At 52.5% G+C, this 18,702-nt stretch overlaps 6 protein-coding genes across 6 annotated transcripts; 4 read left to right on the forward strand and 2 right to left on the reverse strand.

Moving 5' to 3' along the window:
* Positions 1-609: 609 nt before the first annotated feature.
* On the forward strand, positions 610-1,344 carry FIBRA_07819 (uncharacterized protein; the record flags this gene model as incomplete). The annotated part of the gene is made up of 4 exons (XM_012329484.1): positions 610-871; positions 926-969; positions 1,031-1,071; positions 1,134-1,344. 4 exons carry the CDS (start codon positions 610-612, stop codon positions 1,342-1,344), a joined length of 558 nt encoding a protein of 185 aa, XP_012184874.1.
* Positions 1,345-1,405: 61 nt separating this feature from the next.
* On the reverse strand, positions 1,406-7,463 carry FIBRA_07820 (uncharacterized protein; the record flags this gene model as incomplete). The annotated part of the gene is made up of 16 exons (XM_012329485.1): positions 1,406-1,669; positions 1,737-2,078; positions 4,850-4,927; positions 4,982-4,998; positions 5,058-5,120; positions 5,185-5,336; positions 5,394-5,836; positions 5,894-6,084; positions 6,148-6,250; positions 6,309-6,332; positions 6,388-6,412; positions 6,473-6,506; positions 6,560-6,625; positions 6,697-6,855; positions 6,916-7,138; positions 7,194-7,463. The coding sequence occupies 16 exons, from the start codon at positions 7,461-7,463 to the stop codon at positions 1,406-1,408; spliced, it is 2,454 nt and encodes an 817-aa protein (XP_012184875.1).
* A 718-nt stretch (positions 7,464-8,181) lies between these two features.
* FIBRA_07821 (uncharacterized protein) lies at positions 8,182-8,966 on the forward strand (the record flags this gene model as incomplete). Its single annotated transcript, XM_012329486.1, has 3 exons — positions 8,182-8,248; positions 8,306-8,729; positions 8,786-8,966. The coding sequence occupies 3 exons, from the start codon at positions 8,182-8,184 to the stop codon at positions 8,964-8,966; spliced, it is 672 nt and encodes a 223-aa protein (XP_012184876.1).
* A 902-nt stretch (positions 8,967-9,868) lies between these two features.
* On the reverse strand, positions 9,869-11,322 carry FIBRA_07822 (uncharacterized protein; the record flags this gene model as incomplete). The annotated part of the gene is made up of 8 exons (XM_012329487.1): positions 9,869-10,047; positions 10,100-10,141; positions 10,196-10,312; positions 10,364-10,541; positions 10,597-10,739; positions 10,790-11,091; positions 11,148-11,214; positions 11,268-11,322. The coding sequence occupies 8 exons, from the start codon at positions 11,320-11,322 to the stop codon at positions 9,869-9,871; spliced, it is 1,083 nt and encodes a 360-aa protein (XP_012184877.1).
* Positions 11,323-11,932: 610 nt separating this feature from the next.
* Positions 11,933-13,910, forward strand: FIBRA_07823 (uncharacterized protein; the record flags this gene model as incomplete). The annotated part of the gene is made up of 8 exons (XM_012329488.1): positions 11,933-11,964; positions 12,013-12,109; positions 12,166-12,747; positions 12,800-12,983; positions 13,044-13,053; positions 13,109-13,304; positions 13,366-13,707; positions 13,764-13,910. 8 exons carry the CDS (start codon positions 11,933-11,935, stop codon positions 13,908-13,910), a joined length of 1,590 nt encoding a protein of 529 aa, XP_012184878.1.
* A 453-nt stretch (positions 13,911-14,363) lies between these two features.
* On the forward strand, positions 14,364-18,644 carry FIBRA_07824 (uncharacterized protein; the record flags this gene model as incomplete). The annotated part of the gene is made up of 10 exons (XM_012329489.1): positions 14,364-15,021; positions 15,070-15,130; positions 15,187-15,533; positions 15,583-15,668; positions 15,718-15,791; positions 15,846-16,089; positions 16,141-17,359; positions 17,410-17,468; positions 17,520-18,154; positions 18,203-18,644. The coding sequence occupies 10 exons, from the start codon at positions 14,364-14,366 to the stop codon at positions 18,642-18,644; spliced, it is 3,825 nt and encodes a 1,274-aa protein (XP_012184879.1).
* Positions 18,645-18,702: the final 58 nt, after the last annotated feature.

Raw genomic sequence — 18,702 nt, forward strand, 5'->3', positions numbered from 1 at the left:
GCGATGTGCTAATTTATGGCGTCCGCTGTCAGTGCTCCTGTTTTTTTTTTGCCCCTGCGCGTGCTCGTGCAGGCTGTTGTATGGACTATTCCAGAGGCTGGACTCTTGCACCCCGCATTGCTTTGTTCCACGATACATCGAAAACGGTCACTTGTGCATCTGGACCAGAGCGGACTGTAGAGTATCTATATATATCCCCATGTAGGTGCGTATTGTATGAACGTTCGTACGATAAGAATGTGTCCTGTACGTGCCTGCGTGTGTGTGCGTACCATACGTAGCACCGAAATCAACAAAATCGGCTTGTCTGAGAGTGGCTAGTTGAATGTGGGCAGCGACAGTGCCTGTTGTAATCGCGGTTGAAGGATCTACATTTGGTGTGCAGCCACGGCCGAGCTCTGAAGGACGTCCTGCAAGTGCCGCAGAGTGCTCATCTGTCTTGTAACGTCTGTGCATTGCGACTGAGTGCAGCATTCACTGCAATGTGGTCGCGCCATCAACTAACGCGATTGAATTTCCATTGATCGATCTACATAAACTTTGATTACAGCCTGGGCGGCGCTCCTCCGAGACCCATCGTTGTCGATTTAGCACTTGCCTCTAACCTCCATGGCCACGACCAACTGGGTGCTCGCAGTGCCTGACCAAGAGAGACTAGTCAAGGCTGCCTTTGAGGGTACGTCCCGGATCCTGGCCACCGCTATCGCTGCTCATCTAGCCACTCTTCGCCCTCTGCACACGCATGTTTCTAACCACATCTTAGCAAAGGAGTTTGCCTATTGCAAGTACTCGAAGTTCCGAGTAGGCGCCGCGCTGCTCTCGGCGGGCGGGGAGATTATCAAGGGTGCCAACGTTGAGAATGCCTCGTATGGTGAGTGAGGGCTTCCATGCGTGCAGCCCTGTGCGGACCGTTCACGGCGAACAGGGGGCACCATCTGCGCGGAGCGAACGGCGATCGTCAAGGCTGTGGTGCGTCTGCTCCTGCGTGGATCACAGCGTGGACTAATAACCCCCGCCGTCTTACTCACAGAGCGAGGGCACACGCGCGTTCATTGGGCTCGCCGTGGTCACGTACGCCCTTCTCCCGCTCGCTCTCCGAAACGGCCTCCCGCTGACGGCCCCCCTTCTCTCAGAGACGTCTCGAGCCCCATTTCTCCGTGCGGAATGTGTCGCCAGGTCCTCCGCGAGTTCTGCACGCTCGACATGCCAATCTACATGGTCCCCGGTGACTATGACGAGCGAGTCGCACAGGGAATCTTAGACGGTGGTGTGCAGGAGACGAGCCTGCGCGAGCTGCTTCCGTATAGCTTTGGCCCGGAAGATCTCGAGCTCCCTCGAAAGTAGCAGCATGCGAAAATAAATCATCTTGTACAACTTTGTCGTAATACTACGCGCGCTCGGCGTGCTATCGCTGCCTGCTCTGCGCAGAACATCGATGCTGCTCTTCGGGCCGTTGCCATCTCGAGTCCTCAGGCGCATCGGCGTCTTGCAGGCCTTCCTCCTGCTCTCGGAACTCCTGCACTCGACGCCGGATCTCCCTCCGTCGCTCTTGTCCATACTCGCGCGCCTCTCTTCTCGCCTGTGCAAGGCTAGCTGCGGCCGCCTGATGCCGCTGGTCGTCCACCCCTATACCCGGCCAGAATATGGGTGCGAGACCGACACCGAGAGACTGGGATCCAGACGGACATTTGAGCACGCCCGCGATTTTGTGTGCTCAGTCAAGCTAGACGACGCACCAGGATGCCCGCAGAGATTATCAGCCTGTCTCGCCATCCAATCCCGTCCGATCGCCTGTCGGCTGCCCACTCAGAGCTCTCGCCTAAGCCGCCCGCAAATTCAGCATGCCGGCGCGCTCTGGACCTTGCCCATGCTTGTTGTGCACGCCTCCGCCGTTCGATCTCTGCACGGTAGGGGTCGACTTGACGACCGCGGAGAATATCATACGCTGCGGTGATACGCTGGAAACGCGCATGTCGTTCGGTTGGCGAGAGATGGCGGCAGTGAGGAGAGTCGGGGTGGTGCACACGAACGAGCTCATAGTCTTGCAGTGGTGTAATCAGCGTAGGAACAAACGCAGGCTATAGCAAGCGAGAATAGTGCTCAAGTCCAGACGGAGACGTACAGAAGTCGGGTAAGAGAGGTCATCCGAACACTCACATCTCGCCTTTACTTCCTCTCGACTCGCGCTGTGGGGTAAATGGAATATTTGATGTGGCGTAGGGTGCGTGTCTGTTGGAAATGATAGTGGATGGTGTGCAGATGAGGAGGACGCTCTGCGGATTAGAATATACGGTAAAAGCTTGCGCATCTGGCGGTTGAGAGCTGAGCGCTGAGCGCTGAGCCACCGGCAAGCGCCAGGTCAGCTTTCGGACTCGGCGCTCACAGTATTTGGAGATATCTACTGTAGTATCTCCTCCTCAACTCGACTCGCCTAACTTGCCCGCTGTTATAACTCCTCATGAATCGCTTCGCTATCTTCTCTTTCGCATCGTACGATTTTGAGTCCGCGGATGGTGGCATCGACTACCCTGTCGCCGTCCCATCAATACCAGAGTCCTAATCCGAGACTCGGACATGTAGGTAGTACAAGAGCAAGGCGTGATGCAAACTCTGAGGAGCCTCTTTTCTTGGCCTCCACAGGAGGTATGGATCCTCCACTTCTGTCGCATATAGTCCTCGATTGCAGCGATACGAATCCATGCGTGAGGTACATTGTCACTTCTCCAACATGTGAAGAGCACCAGGCTCGGATACGCTCATTCTTCTACCGTATGGCTCGCCCTATATGTCTTTTCAACACCGCTCACCTATCTCATTTATTTACAGCGATGCTTGAGGGAGATACAGTCTTTTTGTTTTCGCTATGAAAATTTTGACCGCACATGCTATAGCATGCATCGTAAATGAATTGTCTTCGGAACACGAGGTCTTCGGGAAAATCAAATTGGCCAAAACAAATCGTGAAAACTCTCGGCATTGTCTCACTTTTTGATACTATCTAACTGCGAAAAGCCCCGCTGAGGTCATATCTACTCTGTGATAGACATCTTGAGAGCTTCCATTCGCCATGGCCTCCGCGAAGCGCGTTATCAAACAGCTGCTACGTGCTCTAGACTACCTTCATCGTGAATGTGAGTGCGTACATACAGGTGATCTTACTTCATCGTTGATTACCGGTAGATGGTTTATAGATCCCTGTCAAGAAGCAATGTCTGTACAAAATTGCCCACTCGGCGGTATCACGAATCGAGGAACTTGGCTGACGTACCTACCCTCGACCGCGAAGCATATCCCTTGCGCATTGTCCGCAAAACCCGCGACCTCCTCCAGAATTCGACCTCAATGCCTGCTTGGACAGCATCCCTCTGAGCCTCATTGAGCAACGGGGAGATAGTTCGCTGCGGGAGACTTTTTGGCTCAGTCTTACTAATGAGTTTGAGGAAGACGAACACCAATCTCCTATTGTTCGCGCACCAAAATTGTCCTAGGTCATTCGTGGTCCTCGGGGATCAGCTTATGGAAGGTCAGCTGTCTTGTGCGTGCTAACTTCTGGCACCGCTCCAGTTATTTGAGCTCATCATCAACTGCCACCTTATTGGGCGGATGGCGGAGCATTCTGTCGATATCCGCTTGCAGAATATGGTTGAGTATCTGGGACCATGCTTTCCGCAATGTCTACTTCGATGAGGATAGTGAGTGATGTCACTTCTAGTCTCCTGGCAGTATTGATATTTTCTATACTCCGACTCCTAGACCTTGAGTTGAGCGGCCTTGAGGAGATCGGCAGACGGTAGAACAGGGATGATATCCCGCATTTATCGTCGCTGTCTGACGGTGGGCATTGCCTCTCGCCCGAGTGCCTTGTACGGTACGTGGCTCGATGGCCGTCAGGTTGCACATTTCATTTGTAGTGAACACCTATTAGGACGAAGGCTGGGGCTTTGGTTCTGTGTTGACATCAAGTCGGACTGCGGTTCTGTACCCCGAAGTCACCGCGCCGTGAGGAGAGCCCAGTGGCCCAGCGCAGCGTCTGTGGTGACCGCTGTGTTCTTGAAGTGGCTACAAGTCCACCATCCCACAGCTATGATCCCGTACAGTGCGCCGACATAGTGTTGGCTCATCTGGCTTACGCAGGCTGTATCCTACGCGTGGACTGTTCGCCTCATTTTAAGGTGCCATATGAAAACTAGTGCTCGCACATTCGAGTCCGCAGTAAAGGCTATCAAACAGGTTCGGGACAAGGCACAGCCCGCCGTGATAGCCAATTCGAGTGACCTGCAGGTCGTATTCATTGTCAACTTCTTTATTCTCAGCAAGAACGCTCTTTTCCGATGTGACTTGTCCTTGACGACCAGAATGACGGCCAAGTTCCTCTTCCACTGGGATCATTGTGAATCTGCATCAAGTGAACCTACAACATCTTGGAAGGAATATCAGCACTTGCCGATGAACTTGTGTACTGACGTCGGCTGCGATGACGTCCATGTGATCTTCGTTATTGAATATTTCCTGCGGCTCATGTTCGCAGTGCGCGTATAATCATGATAACTAATATGCAAGTCCACATAGCAAGAAAAAACAAAACGCAACACCATGATTCTCAGTTCGGATTAATCCACCCACGCGCTCGTCTAAACAGCTACAAAACAGCCTTCGTTCCAGCAGTGTTACCGCATTTCCAGCTATCACTAGTCACGGTATTTACTTGCAGGAGAGCGTTGCGACGAAAACAGATGCTGGTAGCGTGTCTTAAACCACGGCTCGCTCCGAGCAATGGTCAGGAAGAGACCGATCTACCACCCAGGAAACGACAACGCCATCAGGTCAGTACAGTACTTCAATAAGGCACTTGGTCACTAGAATACGGCTGCACTTCATTCTGCTCCCAGCACGTGAAAGGCTCGAGGGTCGACACGAAGCCGACGCCCTACAATGGAAACATCCGTCAGGATAGTCCAAAATCGCTTGAACAGTGACTAACCTGATAGTTCATTATGACTGAGATTGGCGAGGCAAAGTCAGTCATTTCTAGCCCATGGGAATCGGACAAAACTCACAGTTCTTCGGGTCATACTTTTGCTTAACATCCGACAGCAACGGATACTTCCATCCGAAGAACGCTTCATGAGACACAATCAATTCAGCGTCTCAACGAATTTACATTCAAAGAAAGCAATAACAAACCTTGCTGCCAGTCCGTCTCGTACGCACTACCTTCATTCTGGTAGGAAGAGACCATACCAATGTCAATGAGAGGTTGGGTAGCATTCTTGATCGCATTTTGCACTAGATTAACAGTTGATTGAGTCACACCGGGACCAGTGGTGAGGTAAGGTCTAAGTAAGACGATTAGCCCAAGAAGTGTCATACTGAACAGAGCGGTGCGAACTGACGTGGCATAGACAACATGCCATACTGCATCATATAGGCCAGGATTTGAGGCAGTAGAGTTCGACTGGTTCCTTGTGGCGGCAGGCATGTCCCCGATGATGAGCGGGGGCACTTGGCCAAATGTGCCCGCGAGGCCTTCAGTCAATGGACCGTTTATTATCTCCGCACCGGCCCAAATTGCTTCTGCAACGGCAGTCTGACCTTCCGAAGTAGTCATGTTGTAATAGGGGATTAGGCGAGACGCGAGCCTGTTGGCCATGCCGTAAATATTGACAGCATCAAAGAATGGACCGATCTCCATGATCTCTGCTTGTGTAACAGAGGAAAACATGGTCTGCGACGTAGTATTGGAGGTGACATTATACGATGACGATTGTGCGAGAATGTCCTCGAAAATAGGATAGAACATAGAAACCGAAGCCAGCGACGATGGCCAGTAGAAGTCCTAATGGAGTTGAAATCGTTTAATACATGGCAACAATACTGATGCCGGACCGCGTACCAGGGAGTAGCTGGTCGTGTCTGGAAGTAGCACAACGGTAATACCTGCGTCGGCCCAGATGTTTGCATACTGAGCAACCATCGCGATGAAATTTATAGCCAACTGTGAGCTGTTCATCGCCTGGTTTGGCTCAATTGTCAACAACGATGCACCAATAGACATCTGCGGGAGGGTAGCAATTGTCATCGATGCTAAGGAGAGAAAGAGGCGGACATGAATAATGAATCAATCGATGCATGAACAGCGTCGCTCACCAACAATGCCATACGTCCCACCGCCACCGCCACGGATTGCCCAAAACAAGTCCGAGTCTTGAGCTTCGTTGACCGTCCGAATAGTTCCATCAGCAGTGACAATCTAGTTCATACAATCAGAGAACTGAAACAGAGTCACGATGATAAAAACTGGCACTCACAGTGACCTCAAGTACATGCTCGGCCTAACGATACATGCGTAAGGCGAAAAACACAATAAGTCAGGCATAATTCACATACGGCAAGTCCATATGCGGGTGCCAACCTTCAGTCGTATGGTGAGCACACGTCTAACATCTATGTAAAATGGCTGAACAACACTTACACTCCGTGACCCCCGCCTTGAATGTAACCACCAGCTTGGTGATACATGCATCAGCAAACGCAAGTGAAAGTGAACCCAATTACACACCGACTCCGACCGTCAAACAGCCGCCATTTACAACCGATACATTTTGAGCAAGGACGAATTCGTATACTGCGGAGAGCAAGCGTAGCCCGAAGAAAGCATCAGTACATGGAATCAAACCAATTTAGAACAGGACCTACGGCTCTCCGCTTGAACACCAGCGCCAATGGTGACGGCAGGAACAGGACTCGCGCTGGATCCTTGCGGCACGAAGTCCGGAACATAGGTCATGTTGTTCATGTTGTGTGTCCACACTTGCAGCGTATATGGGCCGGCAGATCGACCGGCATAATCATGTCCTAGATGAACATAGCTCGAACTTTACAAGGACGCTGAAACACACAAGAGCATATAGATACCCGTATTTTTTACTGTGAGCTTAACGTTGTTCTGCGTAGCCCAAGTGATCACCGCCGAAATGTCTTCAGGAGACAGGACTTCCGCGCTATACGAAGGAGTAGAACCCTGACCGCAGGTCGCGTTAGAGATAATCTGAGGGTCAGCCCCATCCAAAGCGCATGAGTTGCCATAGCCACAGGCTTCCCAGTCAACCCAAAGCAGAGCGGCCGCAGAACTTTCACGCTACGTTCTGTCGTGAGTGGAATAATGCACATTAGATAATACACAAATTGCGTACCGTTGTGTCTACACCGTAGCCTGAAATGACAGCTTGACATGCAATCGCATCGAACAAGGGGTCCCCCTCGTAGCAGACTGCAGCCCAGGGTCTCAAAGTAGACAACCGACCGTCAAGGGAAGTGTTCAGAGAAGCCCATGTCGCAGACGATGGCCATTGGGCACTTGAAGGAGTAACGTATGTAGGTGTCGCATACGGTGCCTGCAGCGTCTGAGCCTGACCACCGCTGAAAGCGGACGTCAAGAGGGCCACACCAATGACGGGAAGCATCGACTCGGAGACGAGGATTGTGTTTTTGGTGGAAGGGATAGCTCAAAAGCCTTGCATATATACATTGGCCTCTGTAAATCACAACAAACATAGCCATCAGATGGTTGGGGAGATCTTGAACCAGGTCTCATATTGAGATGGATACTCGGTGCTCACTGTCACTCAGGCCCCTGCCCACCTTCGCTTTGAGGGAAGAAGCCCGGGGACTTCATCGATCATCTCGCCATATATTAATAGAAACCATGCAATAGTCACTACATCCACGCTACTCTCGCGTGCATTATATTAAATCTTATTTCTCCTGGCATTATTAAGTAACCATTTATAGCCGGGCATCACTCCTACCCATATGGTAGGCATCAGTCCGAACTATTGAGACAACTTATGGCAACTGCCATTGCCGGCGGTAGGACGCGTTAGAAATTGGCCGCGAGATATTGTATTTCCCTGCATTGTTCGAAGCGCAATCGCTCGGCTGGACTTTATGTGCAAAGGACATGGCAAGCAGATCAATCAGAGGAAGAGGAGGGGGAGGAGGAGGAGGAGGAGATAATATTGGCAAAGGCGCTACAGCTACGTCATATAACACTAAGCCCGGCACAAGGCTTTCAGGCACCCCTAGTACAGCACACACACATCGCATCACACACACATCCGCCGCGAACGCCATGGCTTAGAGAGAAAGACTGTACGCGCGATCCCGGCCGGTATGGTCACTATGGCGCCATTACCCACGCGCTCCCACCCCATGGGGAGAAACGCGAGACACCGCCCCAGTCCTCCAGGTACTCACTAATCAGAATCCTGTAGGTAGCCCATCAGTCATATCGACGCCCATGCAGTCAATATCGACACGACCGAGTACAAGATGACAAGGGAACACCTCCCCGGGACGCTCTCGCAGAGGTCATACACCCGCGCCGCACGCGCTACTAACATCCGTCGCTCAAGTACGGCGGCAAACCAACCCCAGCGACACTATTTAGCGGCGCATATGCAGGAGCACGGGCACCGCATGGACAATATCGGCAAAGGAACGGATCCTGCACCACCACCAGCCTCGTGTCGGGGCAATCGAGCAAGACGTGCGCCTCGTCCTCCACGCCGTGACGCCGCTACTCAAGCGGCAGAAACGGCAAGTGCGCTGGTCGCAAGGGACGGGAGGAAACGTTCGGCGGAGTTGCTCAACCGCGAGAGGGTGATCGCCGCACAGGAGACGCGTCAGTGCGAGCCCGTCGGCACCCTCCTCAGGCCTCAACGTCAACGGTCAGGTACGCCCGAAACTTCAACGGTGGGCATGAGCTGATTGAGAGTTCTGCCAGAGATGTACACCCGCCGACCTCGCAGGAGGGGCACCCGCACCGACGCCAGAAGGTGACCCCGAACCGCGTCTCCCACTGCCCGACCAAGACCCGTGATTGCCTCATCCACCGAGTTGACGGTGAGACCAGGCCGGAGGTCGAAATGTACTGGGACTGGCAACGCGGCGAGGGCGTGGTGTAGGTCGCCCAGCCAGGAAGGGTGGCCTGCAAGCCTCAAGGGCCAGGACGCAGGCCTCCGCCAATGCTGCGAAGGGGAAAGGTGGACGGACCGCGATGATATAGCGGAGGTAGCGTGGTGTCAGAAGGAACCGGCAGAACCCTAAGGCCTAAGGGCCAGATCTCTATCTCGGAATAGAGGACCGCCAACATGGAGCGTGGATTCAGATCTAGCACTCGACGCAGGAAGGTCGTCTGCACTGACAGCAGGTCCGCAAGGGCGTTTTCCCGTATGCCCAAGGCTACTCCACATACCGCAGTAAGGTGTGGGTCCACCAGCATGGAACGGTAGAGTTTCTGTAGGATGTGGGCCGATAAAGAGCCCACATAGGACTCAACTGAGAGGGCAGCATACGCCACCCGGCGCGCAGCCGTGGCCACACGATTCACATGCAGAGAAAAGGCCTTGTGCGCCAGGGTGTCTCGAACACCATATACTCGGTCCTACTGATCTTTGACCCTCGTAAGCCTTTTGTTGCACCATGTGAGTAAATCATCCAGTTTCTGTTGTGGACCCTCAAGGGCCAGAGGTTACCGATCTGCCATGTCCAGTGCCCGAATGTGATATCCAATGCTCGAGCTTGGAAAATCGAGTGAAAAAGCGATCTCTTTTGGTGCATGTCTGGCACATGCTCGACGGGCGGACACCGCGTTCTGCCCGTGGTCACCGGTGTCATGTCTCATGATCGGTTGATGCGTTTATGAATCGCAATAAAGATCATCCACTACCTTCTCGAGGTCAATCGAAAACAAGATCTGCACGTATGATTGTGATGACCGAGTACATGCAATGCTCCCACCACCTCCTCCCAACGGATAGGTACCGTGGTCATGCGATGATCCGTCCATGACTGATACCGACGCAGCTCAGGTACCCCTGTAGTACCTCGTTGTCACAAAAGGCATCGGTGTCAACGTCGCTCTTCTCAGTTTATTGCGAACTTCGACTTCAACCTCCGTGCCCTTCTTGTGCCACCCCGATTGGACATAGCCCATTGCAATGTTTTTCCCCAAGGTGGGCGACGGAATTCCGGAGGTAACAGTCCCTACAGAGGCAATTACTATCAGCATCCAATATAGATCTGAGTCCATTCTCACCAATGAGGTCACCGCCAGAAGGAGCGAAAACCTTTGCTCCCTCTGTAATAGCTTCCAAGTTAGCGTTTTACATGTTGTATAATTGACATAGCGTACGTCGAGCAGGAGCACCCTCCACAATCATGCCAACCCGTCTCCTAGGTGGGCCGTCTTTCAAGTGCTTCAGGACGCCCTCCGCACCAATGAAGTCTGCCTTCCCCCGCCTATTCTTGCCTGCTTGTCGTGTAGCCACTGGTCAAAACCTAGGAGAATACTACAACGCACCAATGACCCAGGTCAGCCCCGCTTCAATGGGGGTTGTTTGTTCGTCGAGATCCTGACCATACAGACACATGCCAGCTTCAAGACGTAAACTATCACGGGCACCTAATCCTGTGAGCTGAACTGGAGACTTGGATAGCAATTTGGCAACATCGACGGTGTGAGCAGGCGGTATGGATATCTGCGTAAATAATCAGCCAAAAGATACGCGACTATGATATTCATAGTATCCGTACCTCAAATCCATCTTCTCCGGTGTATCCTCCGCGGGCAACGTGGAGATTGAAGCCTTCAAGTGGGACAAAGGCAGACTTCCCAAAGGTCAGGCCTTGTAAATCGAAGGACGTAAGGCCTTGGAGGTATTGAGCAGCCTCGGGACCTGGAAGTCCACGTAAGTGCCTTCCCATGACCTATCACGCAAATCTTCACCTTGTAAGGCCAGAAGACCCCAACCCTCGAGGATTTCCATCTCAACTTTACCATCCTTCGCTTTCTCGCTCATGTTCCATTTATCTAGCTGCTCCTTAAACCACGCTAGGTCACGGTCACGGCGACCTGCATTCGTTACGATGTAATACGCATCGTCCGCGTGTTTGGTGATAACGGTATCGTCGATGATGCCACCATGTTCATTGAGCAGAACAGACAAGGTAGAGGAGTAATGGGGCAGTTGATGTAAGGAAGAAGGTGTCAGCCATTCAAGGAAGGCGGTGGTTGTTGCTCCTCGGAAACTGGCTCGCATAGAATGTCACGAAGCGCTCCCCCATACCGAACTTGCATAACTCACTTGGACTGCACCATATGTCCCACGTCGAAGATTCCTACCGAGTTTCGAACATGATGGTGACTGGCCACTGCATGGTTTTTGAGCGGTGTTTTCACAAATACGTGCATTCAGATTACGAACCCGCTCCAACATCACCATATGAGAGTGGCATCGAGTAGCCAGCGAAAGGAACCATCTTGGCCCCATTCTGAACGTGAAAGTCGTACAGGGATGTTCTTTTAAGCTGGAGTATATGGGCTCAATGTCACCGCTTGCTTGCCAGACCAGATGCGAACGACACATACCTCCCCTGATGTGGTGGCCAAAAAACGAGACCAGTGGCTCAGTTTCCCAGACTGCGCTACGCTACGCGAACAAGAGCTTGCTCTAGAAGCCCATTGAAGAACTGACATGTCGTGAACTGGTACACTCTCGGCGCGGTCAGTAAGGAGGCTGCACTCACTAGCGGAAGGCCGGACGGACGGCTACTAGCCGTCTTTCACAGCGACACGCTCTGCGTACATATAACGTAAAAAGGCTACACAATATTTTTGATCGACTAACTCACGTATTTTCAACGCCGCCGGATATCTCCTTTTATATACTTGGCCATCAATATGATCATGCAGTGCGCCAGCATCGATACCACTGCTCCCTCTCGATTCAGAAGTCTACCCGCAGGGAACAACGATACCACTTCACCCTGCAAGTCTTACACTGCGATTCTCTATTCCAAGCTCGGCATTCGGTTTCTTTGATCAGCTGCTGTGTCGACCAGGTGACGAACCAATTAGAGGATAACGAGAATGTCGCGGTTCGTGAGGGCATCCAAATATCGGTGGGTAACAGCATTGTCCAGCCGTGCATACCTAATGAAACGTGTCAGGCACGTCTTTGGACAGCAGGGGAAGAAAGAATATGGTCTAGATAATATCAAGGTGTCGAATAGTGCATGGGACACTAACGTTGTGTCCGCATCGTCGGTGAGTCGTCAATGTGTTGTTGCTGCACCCGACTTTATGCAAGGAATCGTCCTTAGCGATACATCAGTATCAACTGGAATGCATCTGGAGGTGGAGCATTTGGTATCCTCCCTCTGCCCTCACCATTCGATCCTCTTCCGCACGGGTTTCCTTCAAAGCTGCCAGATCTGGTTCCTCTTGCCCGCAGTCACTCAGCGCCTGTGCTCGACACTGATTGGTCCCCATTCAACGACTCCGTCGTGGCTTCTGCCGGCGACGACGGAAAAGTCATGATCTGGAAGGTTGAATCGTCTGTGTTCGAAGGATGGGGCCTCGAACACTGGGAGCCGCAGGACTTCGACCCAGTTGCACGGATTGATGTTTCACCACGTCGTGTCGGACAAGTCCTTTTCCATCCGACAGCAAACAACGTGCTTGCAAGCACGACTGGTGACCATGTTGTGAAGCTGTGGGATCTGGCCAATCCAGAGAACGCAAGGGCTGTTTTGAGCGGTCATGGAGACGCAATACAGAGCCTGGCATTCAACCCGTCCGGTAACTTGCTCGTCACGACGTGCAGGGACCGTAGAATTAGACTATTTGATCCTCGTGCGAGTGGTGAGGCTGTCCGTATAGCCGAGGGACACGGTGGTATCAAGGTTCGTGCGAGTGGTCGTGTGACATGCATCGAATTCATTCATTCTCGTCTAGGGTGCTCGCGTAGTCTGGATGGGCGACCGAGACAATATTGTGACAACTGGATTCAGCAAGATGAGTGACCGTCAAGTTGCAATATGGGAGACCGGAGGACTTGGAAATGTGAAGATGACTACTATTGATCAGACGTCGGGTGTACTCATGCCGTTCTGGTCTGATAATAACATCCTTTTCCTCGGTAAGGTGTCGTCAATTCAAAGCCAGTTTGAGTATTAACGGAAGATGCTCGGTTCCACAGCTGGTAAAGGGTACGTCCAGACTTGTCCAGTCTGTCTCCGTAGCATAGACTGACATTTTCTTTAGAGATGGTAATATCAGGTACTATGAGTATGAGAACGACCAGCTATTTGGACTCTCCGAATACAAGTCTTCTGATCCACAGCGGGGCATGTGCTTCCTGCCTCGTCGTGCTCTTAATGTGGCAGAGTGCGAGATCGCCCGTGCTTATAAGGTCGCTGCTTCTTCAATAGAAGCTATTGCCTTTATCGTTCCCCGAAAGGTAACAACTTGTGACTCCTTCGTTCTCTCCCTGTTCATGAAGACTTAAATTGTCTTTATAGTCCGATTCCTTCCAATCTGACATTTATCCCCCTGCACCGTCTGCCGATCCCGCTCTCTCTGCCGGCGAATTCTTCTCTGGGAAGGCTGCTCCACCAAATCTTGTCAGTCTCGATACGGGTGCGATTTCCGTCGGAGCCCCTCCATCGGCTGTGCCGTCTACACCTGCCCCGCAGTTTGTTTCCACTCCTACAAGGACGACGAGCGCACCGACTCCTGCTCCTGTATCCGTGCCAAGTATATCCGTTCAAGTCGAGTCTGTACCTTCCCCCGTGGCGAGGAAGCCCGAGTCGAGTCCAGCCTTGTACACACCAGTCGAACCGAAGACGCCGGGTCTCAGTGAGGTAAGTTTTGTCTGCGTACGTTGCCGCGCGATTGTATGTTGACCTGGACGATTCAGAGCGGGGAAGTGGCGTCGCTGAAGGACGAAAACGTCCGCCTGAATATGGAACTGCGCGAGGCTCGAGCACAGATCAGGAACCTGGAGTTGCAGGTCGAGAGCATCAAAGCGAACGCGCGCAAGGCGGCGGCGCTATTGGATAGCTAAGTGCGAACGTGGGCGGGGAATGAGAAACGTGCCTTTCGATCCCGGGCGGATCGTTGTTGTCGTGGTACTAGGAACTCCATTTGTATACTCGTACGAAAATTATCTACTTCAGTCATCTATGATTCATGCGCGCACATCTCAGGTGCTCCCCAACGTGCGTTCGCTTGAGTCAAGAGATATCCCTCTCACGTGACGTAGATATGATTGAACAAGCTCCTCTGCTCTGAGAGCTAGTTCTAGTCAAGCTGCTCTCTCTAAACTGCCATCTGGTCTCTGTAACACTGCGCTTACTCCCTTCGCTTTTCTTGTTATAATTTATTCTCTCTGCGTCGCCTTTCTACACTAGATCACAGCTGCACTTCTCGAGGTGTAGCTATCGGGAACCGCACGATCTAGCTGAGGAGTCGCCAGGACTCTGTCTAGGTCGTTCGTTCCGGTGCTCTTCCAGCCTGCATGACCCAGCTCCATGCGTACTTTAACCTACGAAACCAGCAGGCTTTCCAGCGCCTGCTCGATGGCAGTAGCAATCGCGGCCAGCCCGCCGGGCCCAGCACTAGCGGTGGAAGGTCATGGAACCGGCGCAGTCCGCTGAGCAGCAGTGCATTCGTCGATGTAAACGCGCGTGATTGGCTGGGTAGGTCTGTCCTCCACTTGGCTGCATCGTCGCAGGAGCCGTCCGCGATAGAGTACGTGCGCCTCCTTCTCGCCCATCCAGACATCAACGTCAACCTACCGGACAAGGAGAACCATTGGACTGCACTCCATCGCGCAGCATATCACGGAAATGTCGGCACGGCGGTGTTACTGCTGCAGCGGCCCGATATTGATACGTCAGTCAAAGACAATGAAGGGTACACCGCATACAATCTCTACAATTCCACTGTCGAAGGGACCCAGATCGATACGGACGATACCCGACTTGCAGACTTGTTTACATGGGGCGCGAATAGGAATGCGGCTCTGGGTCTGGGGAACGGAGACGACAGGTTGCATCCCGAGCAGGTCGTTATCCGTGCGGCCGATGGACTGTCCGTGTCAGAGAAGGAGAGTGTTGAAGCGCGATTTTCCCCAATCCATGTCCAGCAAGTCGCCATGTCCAAGTTGCATACAGGTAAGCGGCGTTCGCTTCGGCTTTTTCTGTCGCATTGACGGTTGCTAGTTGTCGTGACCGCTGAAGATCGAGGTAATCTGCGGCTGTGCGGTTTTGGTAGCGGCGGACGGTACGTTTTATCCTGTCTTGCGAATCCTCTTCCGAACGACTTTTTATGCTTTGTAGCTTGGGTCCCGGCCAACACACGCAGTATAGTCTGGTCCCTCTCCCGCAATTGACGCAGACCATCATTGCCGTTGCGCTCGGCCAGGATCACACACTCGCCTTGTCCAAATCTGGGGAGGTGTTCAGCTGGGGGCTCAACCGATTTTCTCAGTTGGGATATGTGATCGAACCGGTAACAAATGCGAGTGGGCTCGGCCGGTCGGAGGAACCAATCCAGGCGACAGCGCGCAAGGTGACTGGTACATTGAAGAACAAAGTTGTCGCAGGAGTCGCAGCGTGTAAGATAGCATCTGCGTGTTGGACTGAAAGCGAAGTGTTTACTTGGGGCACTAACAATGGGCAACTAGGTAACCGCGTTCGCGCTCGCGATTACGAAATACCTGATTTTGTTTCCAGGATACGACAAGTCCGCGCAGCCTGTCCAGGTTTTGCCTCGCGTTGTAACCAAAATTTCGCAGCCGGTGATTTCGATAACGATCACGGTGCGTCGTCGCACTTGCCTCTTATTCTTTCAGCTGAGTTGTGGATCAGGACACCGCGCTTGCCTGCGTCCTTGCGACGAAGGACGTCGTTGTCCTGTGTAACGATGGGCATTTTAAAGTAAAGTGCGTGCGGGAGCGTACAACTGGTCATTGCAAGATGTAACTTACCCTACACAGCTTTCCCGCTCACGCGTTTCCATCGGAAATCACTGCGTATCGGCCTCCCCAAGCGATTAACAATGCGAGCATTGAAAAAATCACCGGCTGTGACAATGTCCTCGCCGCGCTCACGTCCAACGGTGAGCTTTTTACCCTGGCGATTCCTCCGCCTACGGGTACAGGGACAATCTCGAGCAAAACGCGTAATGTGATCGTGCCACAACGTGTATGGGCATTGCGGAAGAAATTTAGCGCTGTCAGGGTACGTTGCTAAAACCTGACCACTAACATACCTAGCTAAGTAGACCTTCAGGACGTCGCCCTGAGCACAGACGGTTCGATTGTCATCTGCACCGAGTCCGGTCATGTTTTCGTGCGGCAACGGAATGCGAAGGCGGGGCAGGGTACGTCCGCAAAGGCGTTCAAGTTCCAACAGGTGCCGTATCTCCAGCGTGTTGTGCGAGTGTGTGCCAACGAGACGGGCGCGTATGGAGCATTGCGAATTGATCACAGGCCTTCACCGATCGAAGTCCGGGGACACCTCTTGGCGCAGGATTTGGCGGAGATTCAGCCTTATATACAACTTTCGTGCGAGAAAGATAGCCGCCGGCCACTGCCCACCGACAGGAAACCATGCGAGATCAAGAACGTTGTGGATCCTGAGTTCGAGGAGGAAGTGGAGGATATCACCATTCAGCACGATATCGAGCAGCTGAAAATCTTATGCTCCCTTCTGCAAGAGATCAGGCAGAATTGCAGGCCAGGCGAAGAAGCCAGCTTTTTCGGCACTCGCCGTGTCGCTCATGGTCCTGATCTCCTGGTACAGGTTCAGAGGACATTCCAGTTTCCAGCTCATCGCGTCATCCTCGCCGCGCGCAGTACTGTTCTGGCACAATTGCTCTCCGGTGGCCCAGCTCTCAGGGACCATGGATCGAATATATCGGTTGAACTGTCGTCGGCCAGAGAGGGTTCATCTAAACATCCCGTGCTTAGCTTCTCAGGGTGTCAAACGATTTCCCTCTTGCTTCTACTCGTCTACTTCTATTCGGATAATATCCCAGCCCTATGGGACCGCCGCGTTGGCTTGGCCGTTGAGTCTGATCTTGTTCAGTTGAAAATCAAGCCTGCACAGGTCAAGCTGGATTTACACGCGTTTGCGGGTATTCTGAATCTTCCGTTACTCGCGTATGCATTGGAGGCGCCTGTTAAACGCATGCCTGCGTCGTCTATGGTGCGAGACATGCAGCGTCTTTTCAAGAAACAGGAGCAAGATCCTTTTCCTTCTCATCATCTATTGGCCGCAGATACCACATTATGCCTAGGAGATCGCAATATATACAGTTATTCTTCGATACTTCGAGCACGCTCCTCGTTCTTCGCGGACTTCTTCAATGACAGCGATTGGACGGCCAATCGCCGGAATGCGGCTGATGTTGTCGTTATGGATCTCAAGCATTTGAGATGGCGCCAAATGGAATTTGTCGTGCGCTTCCTGTGTTGTGGTGAAGATGAGGAGATGTTTGAAATCCTCGGTAAATGGATAATTAATTCACTTTGTGCAGCCGCTTACTCTCAATCACAGAGAGCGTCAAGTCCACGGACGAGCTAATTGACTTTATGTTCGAGGTGATTGCAGCTGCCGTAAGTCACTCTGGTAGATCCACGCCAATTCTCGCTGATCTTCTCTAAAAGAACGAGTTGTTGGTTGATCGCCTCATTCTGCTATGTTCTAACGTCATTCTGAAATGCGTTAGTGTCAACAACGCATCTTCTATCCTCGCCGAAGCTTCCCACTTCCATATTTTGCCCCTGGTGCGCGCTGTCCACGAGTATATCGCGCTTTGCATGGAGACTTTGCTTGAGAGTCGAATGCTTGACGATCTGGAGGCTCATCGGATCAGAGAATTGTCCTCATTTATACGTCAAAAACAGGTTGAAAAATATCCGGTGTCGCGCTCAGATGTACTTGTTCGCGCTGCAATGGAGACGTACGGGCCATGGTTAGCTTCGCAAGACATACCCCAGCCAATAGTTCCGACCCAACGCTTCGGGATATTCAGAGACTCACCGCGATTATCGCCACCGGGGCCGAACAAGAGAGCTCACAAGCTCTCGCAAACATCTCCGCCGTCGAGTCCGTCGATTCGTCCTGAGCAGTCTAATCGGTTAAACGCAGTGCTTCCTGCGGATGAGGAGATGTTCGTGATGGACGACGTTGTGGCCTCCAGTGCCACCGCTCCTAATTTAACGGCGTTCGCAAAATCTGACGACACTGATACACAGAGTAAGCCTGCAAGTGGCTGGAAAGCGGTATCGTCTACTCCCAAGTATGTTCCGTCCATTGACAGAGAAATTAGTCTCATATGTTCTTCTAGGATGGACATGAGGGCCATTATGGCTGAGGCGCAGTCAACGGCAAAGCGAACAGCTCCCGGTCCAATCTCTCGTGTTCCTAGTGGTGAGGGAAGTAGCGTACCACAGCGAATAATCCCTACAACTCAGCATTCGAAGGCGAGGGCGACGAAAACGCCCTCAGGGCTGCCACGAGCTGGGGCGGATTCACCCTGGAGGGTGCCTCCCGCACCGGCTTCTCTAATCAAGTCGCCGAAGCCGTCCGTTGTAGCCACGTCAGCAAGTGGTGCCGCGCCGGGCGGCGCGTCGACTTCAGTCCTGAGTTCTGGCGCAGGGGCCCAGCATGTCTCGCCATTCACGTCGCCGAAGAAGAATTCTGGGCCACCAGGTATGGGACCAGTGTTCACACCCTCCAAGCAGACGACCCCGACGAAGAGATCGTCGGGTATAAATCGAGTATCGTAAGTGAATGATATTCACTGGGGAATTTTTATTGACGTCTGATGCAGTAGCGGCAGGGGGT

This window comes from Fibroporia radiculosa, assembly GCF_000313525.1.
Source record: "Fibroporia radiculosa TFFH 294 genomic supercontigs, scaffold16753, whole genome shotgun sequence".
NCBI lineage: Eukaryota > Fungi > Basidiomycota > Agaricomycetes > Polyporales > Fibroporiaceae > Fibroporia > Fibroporia radiculosa.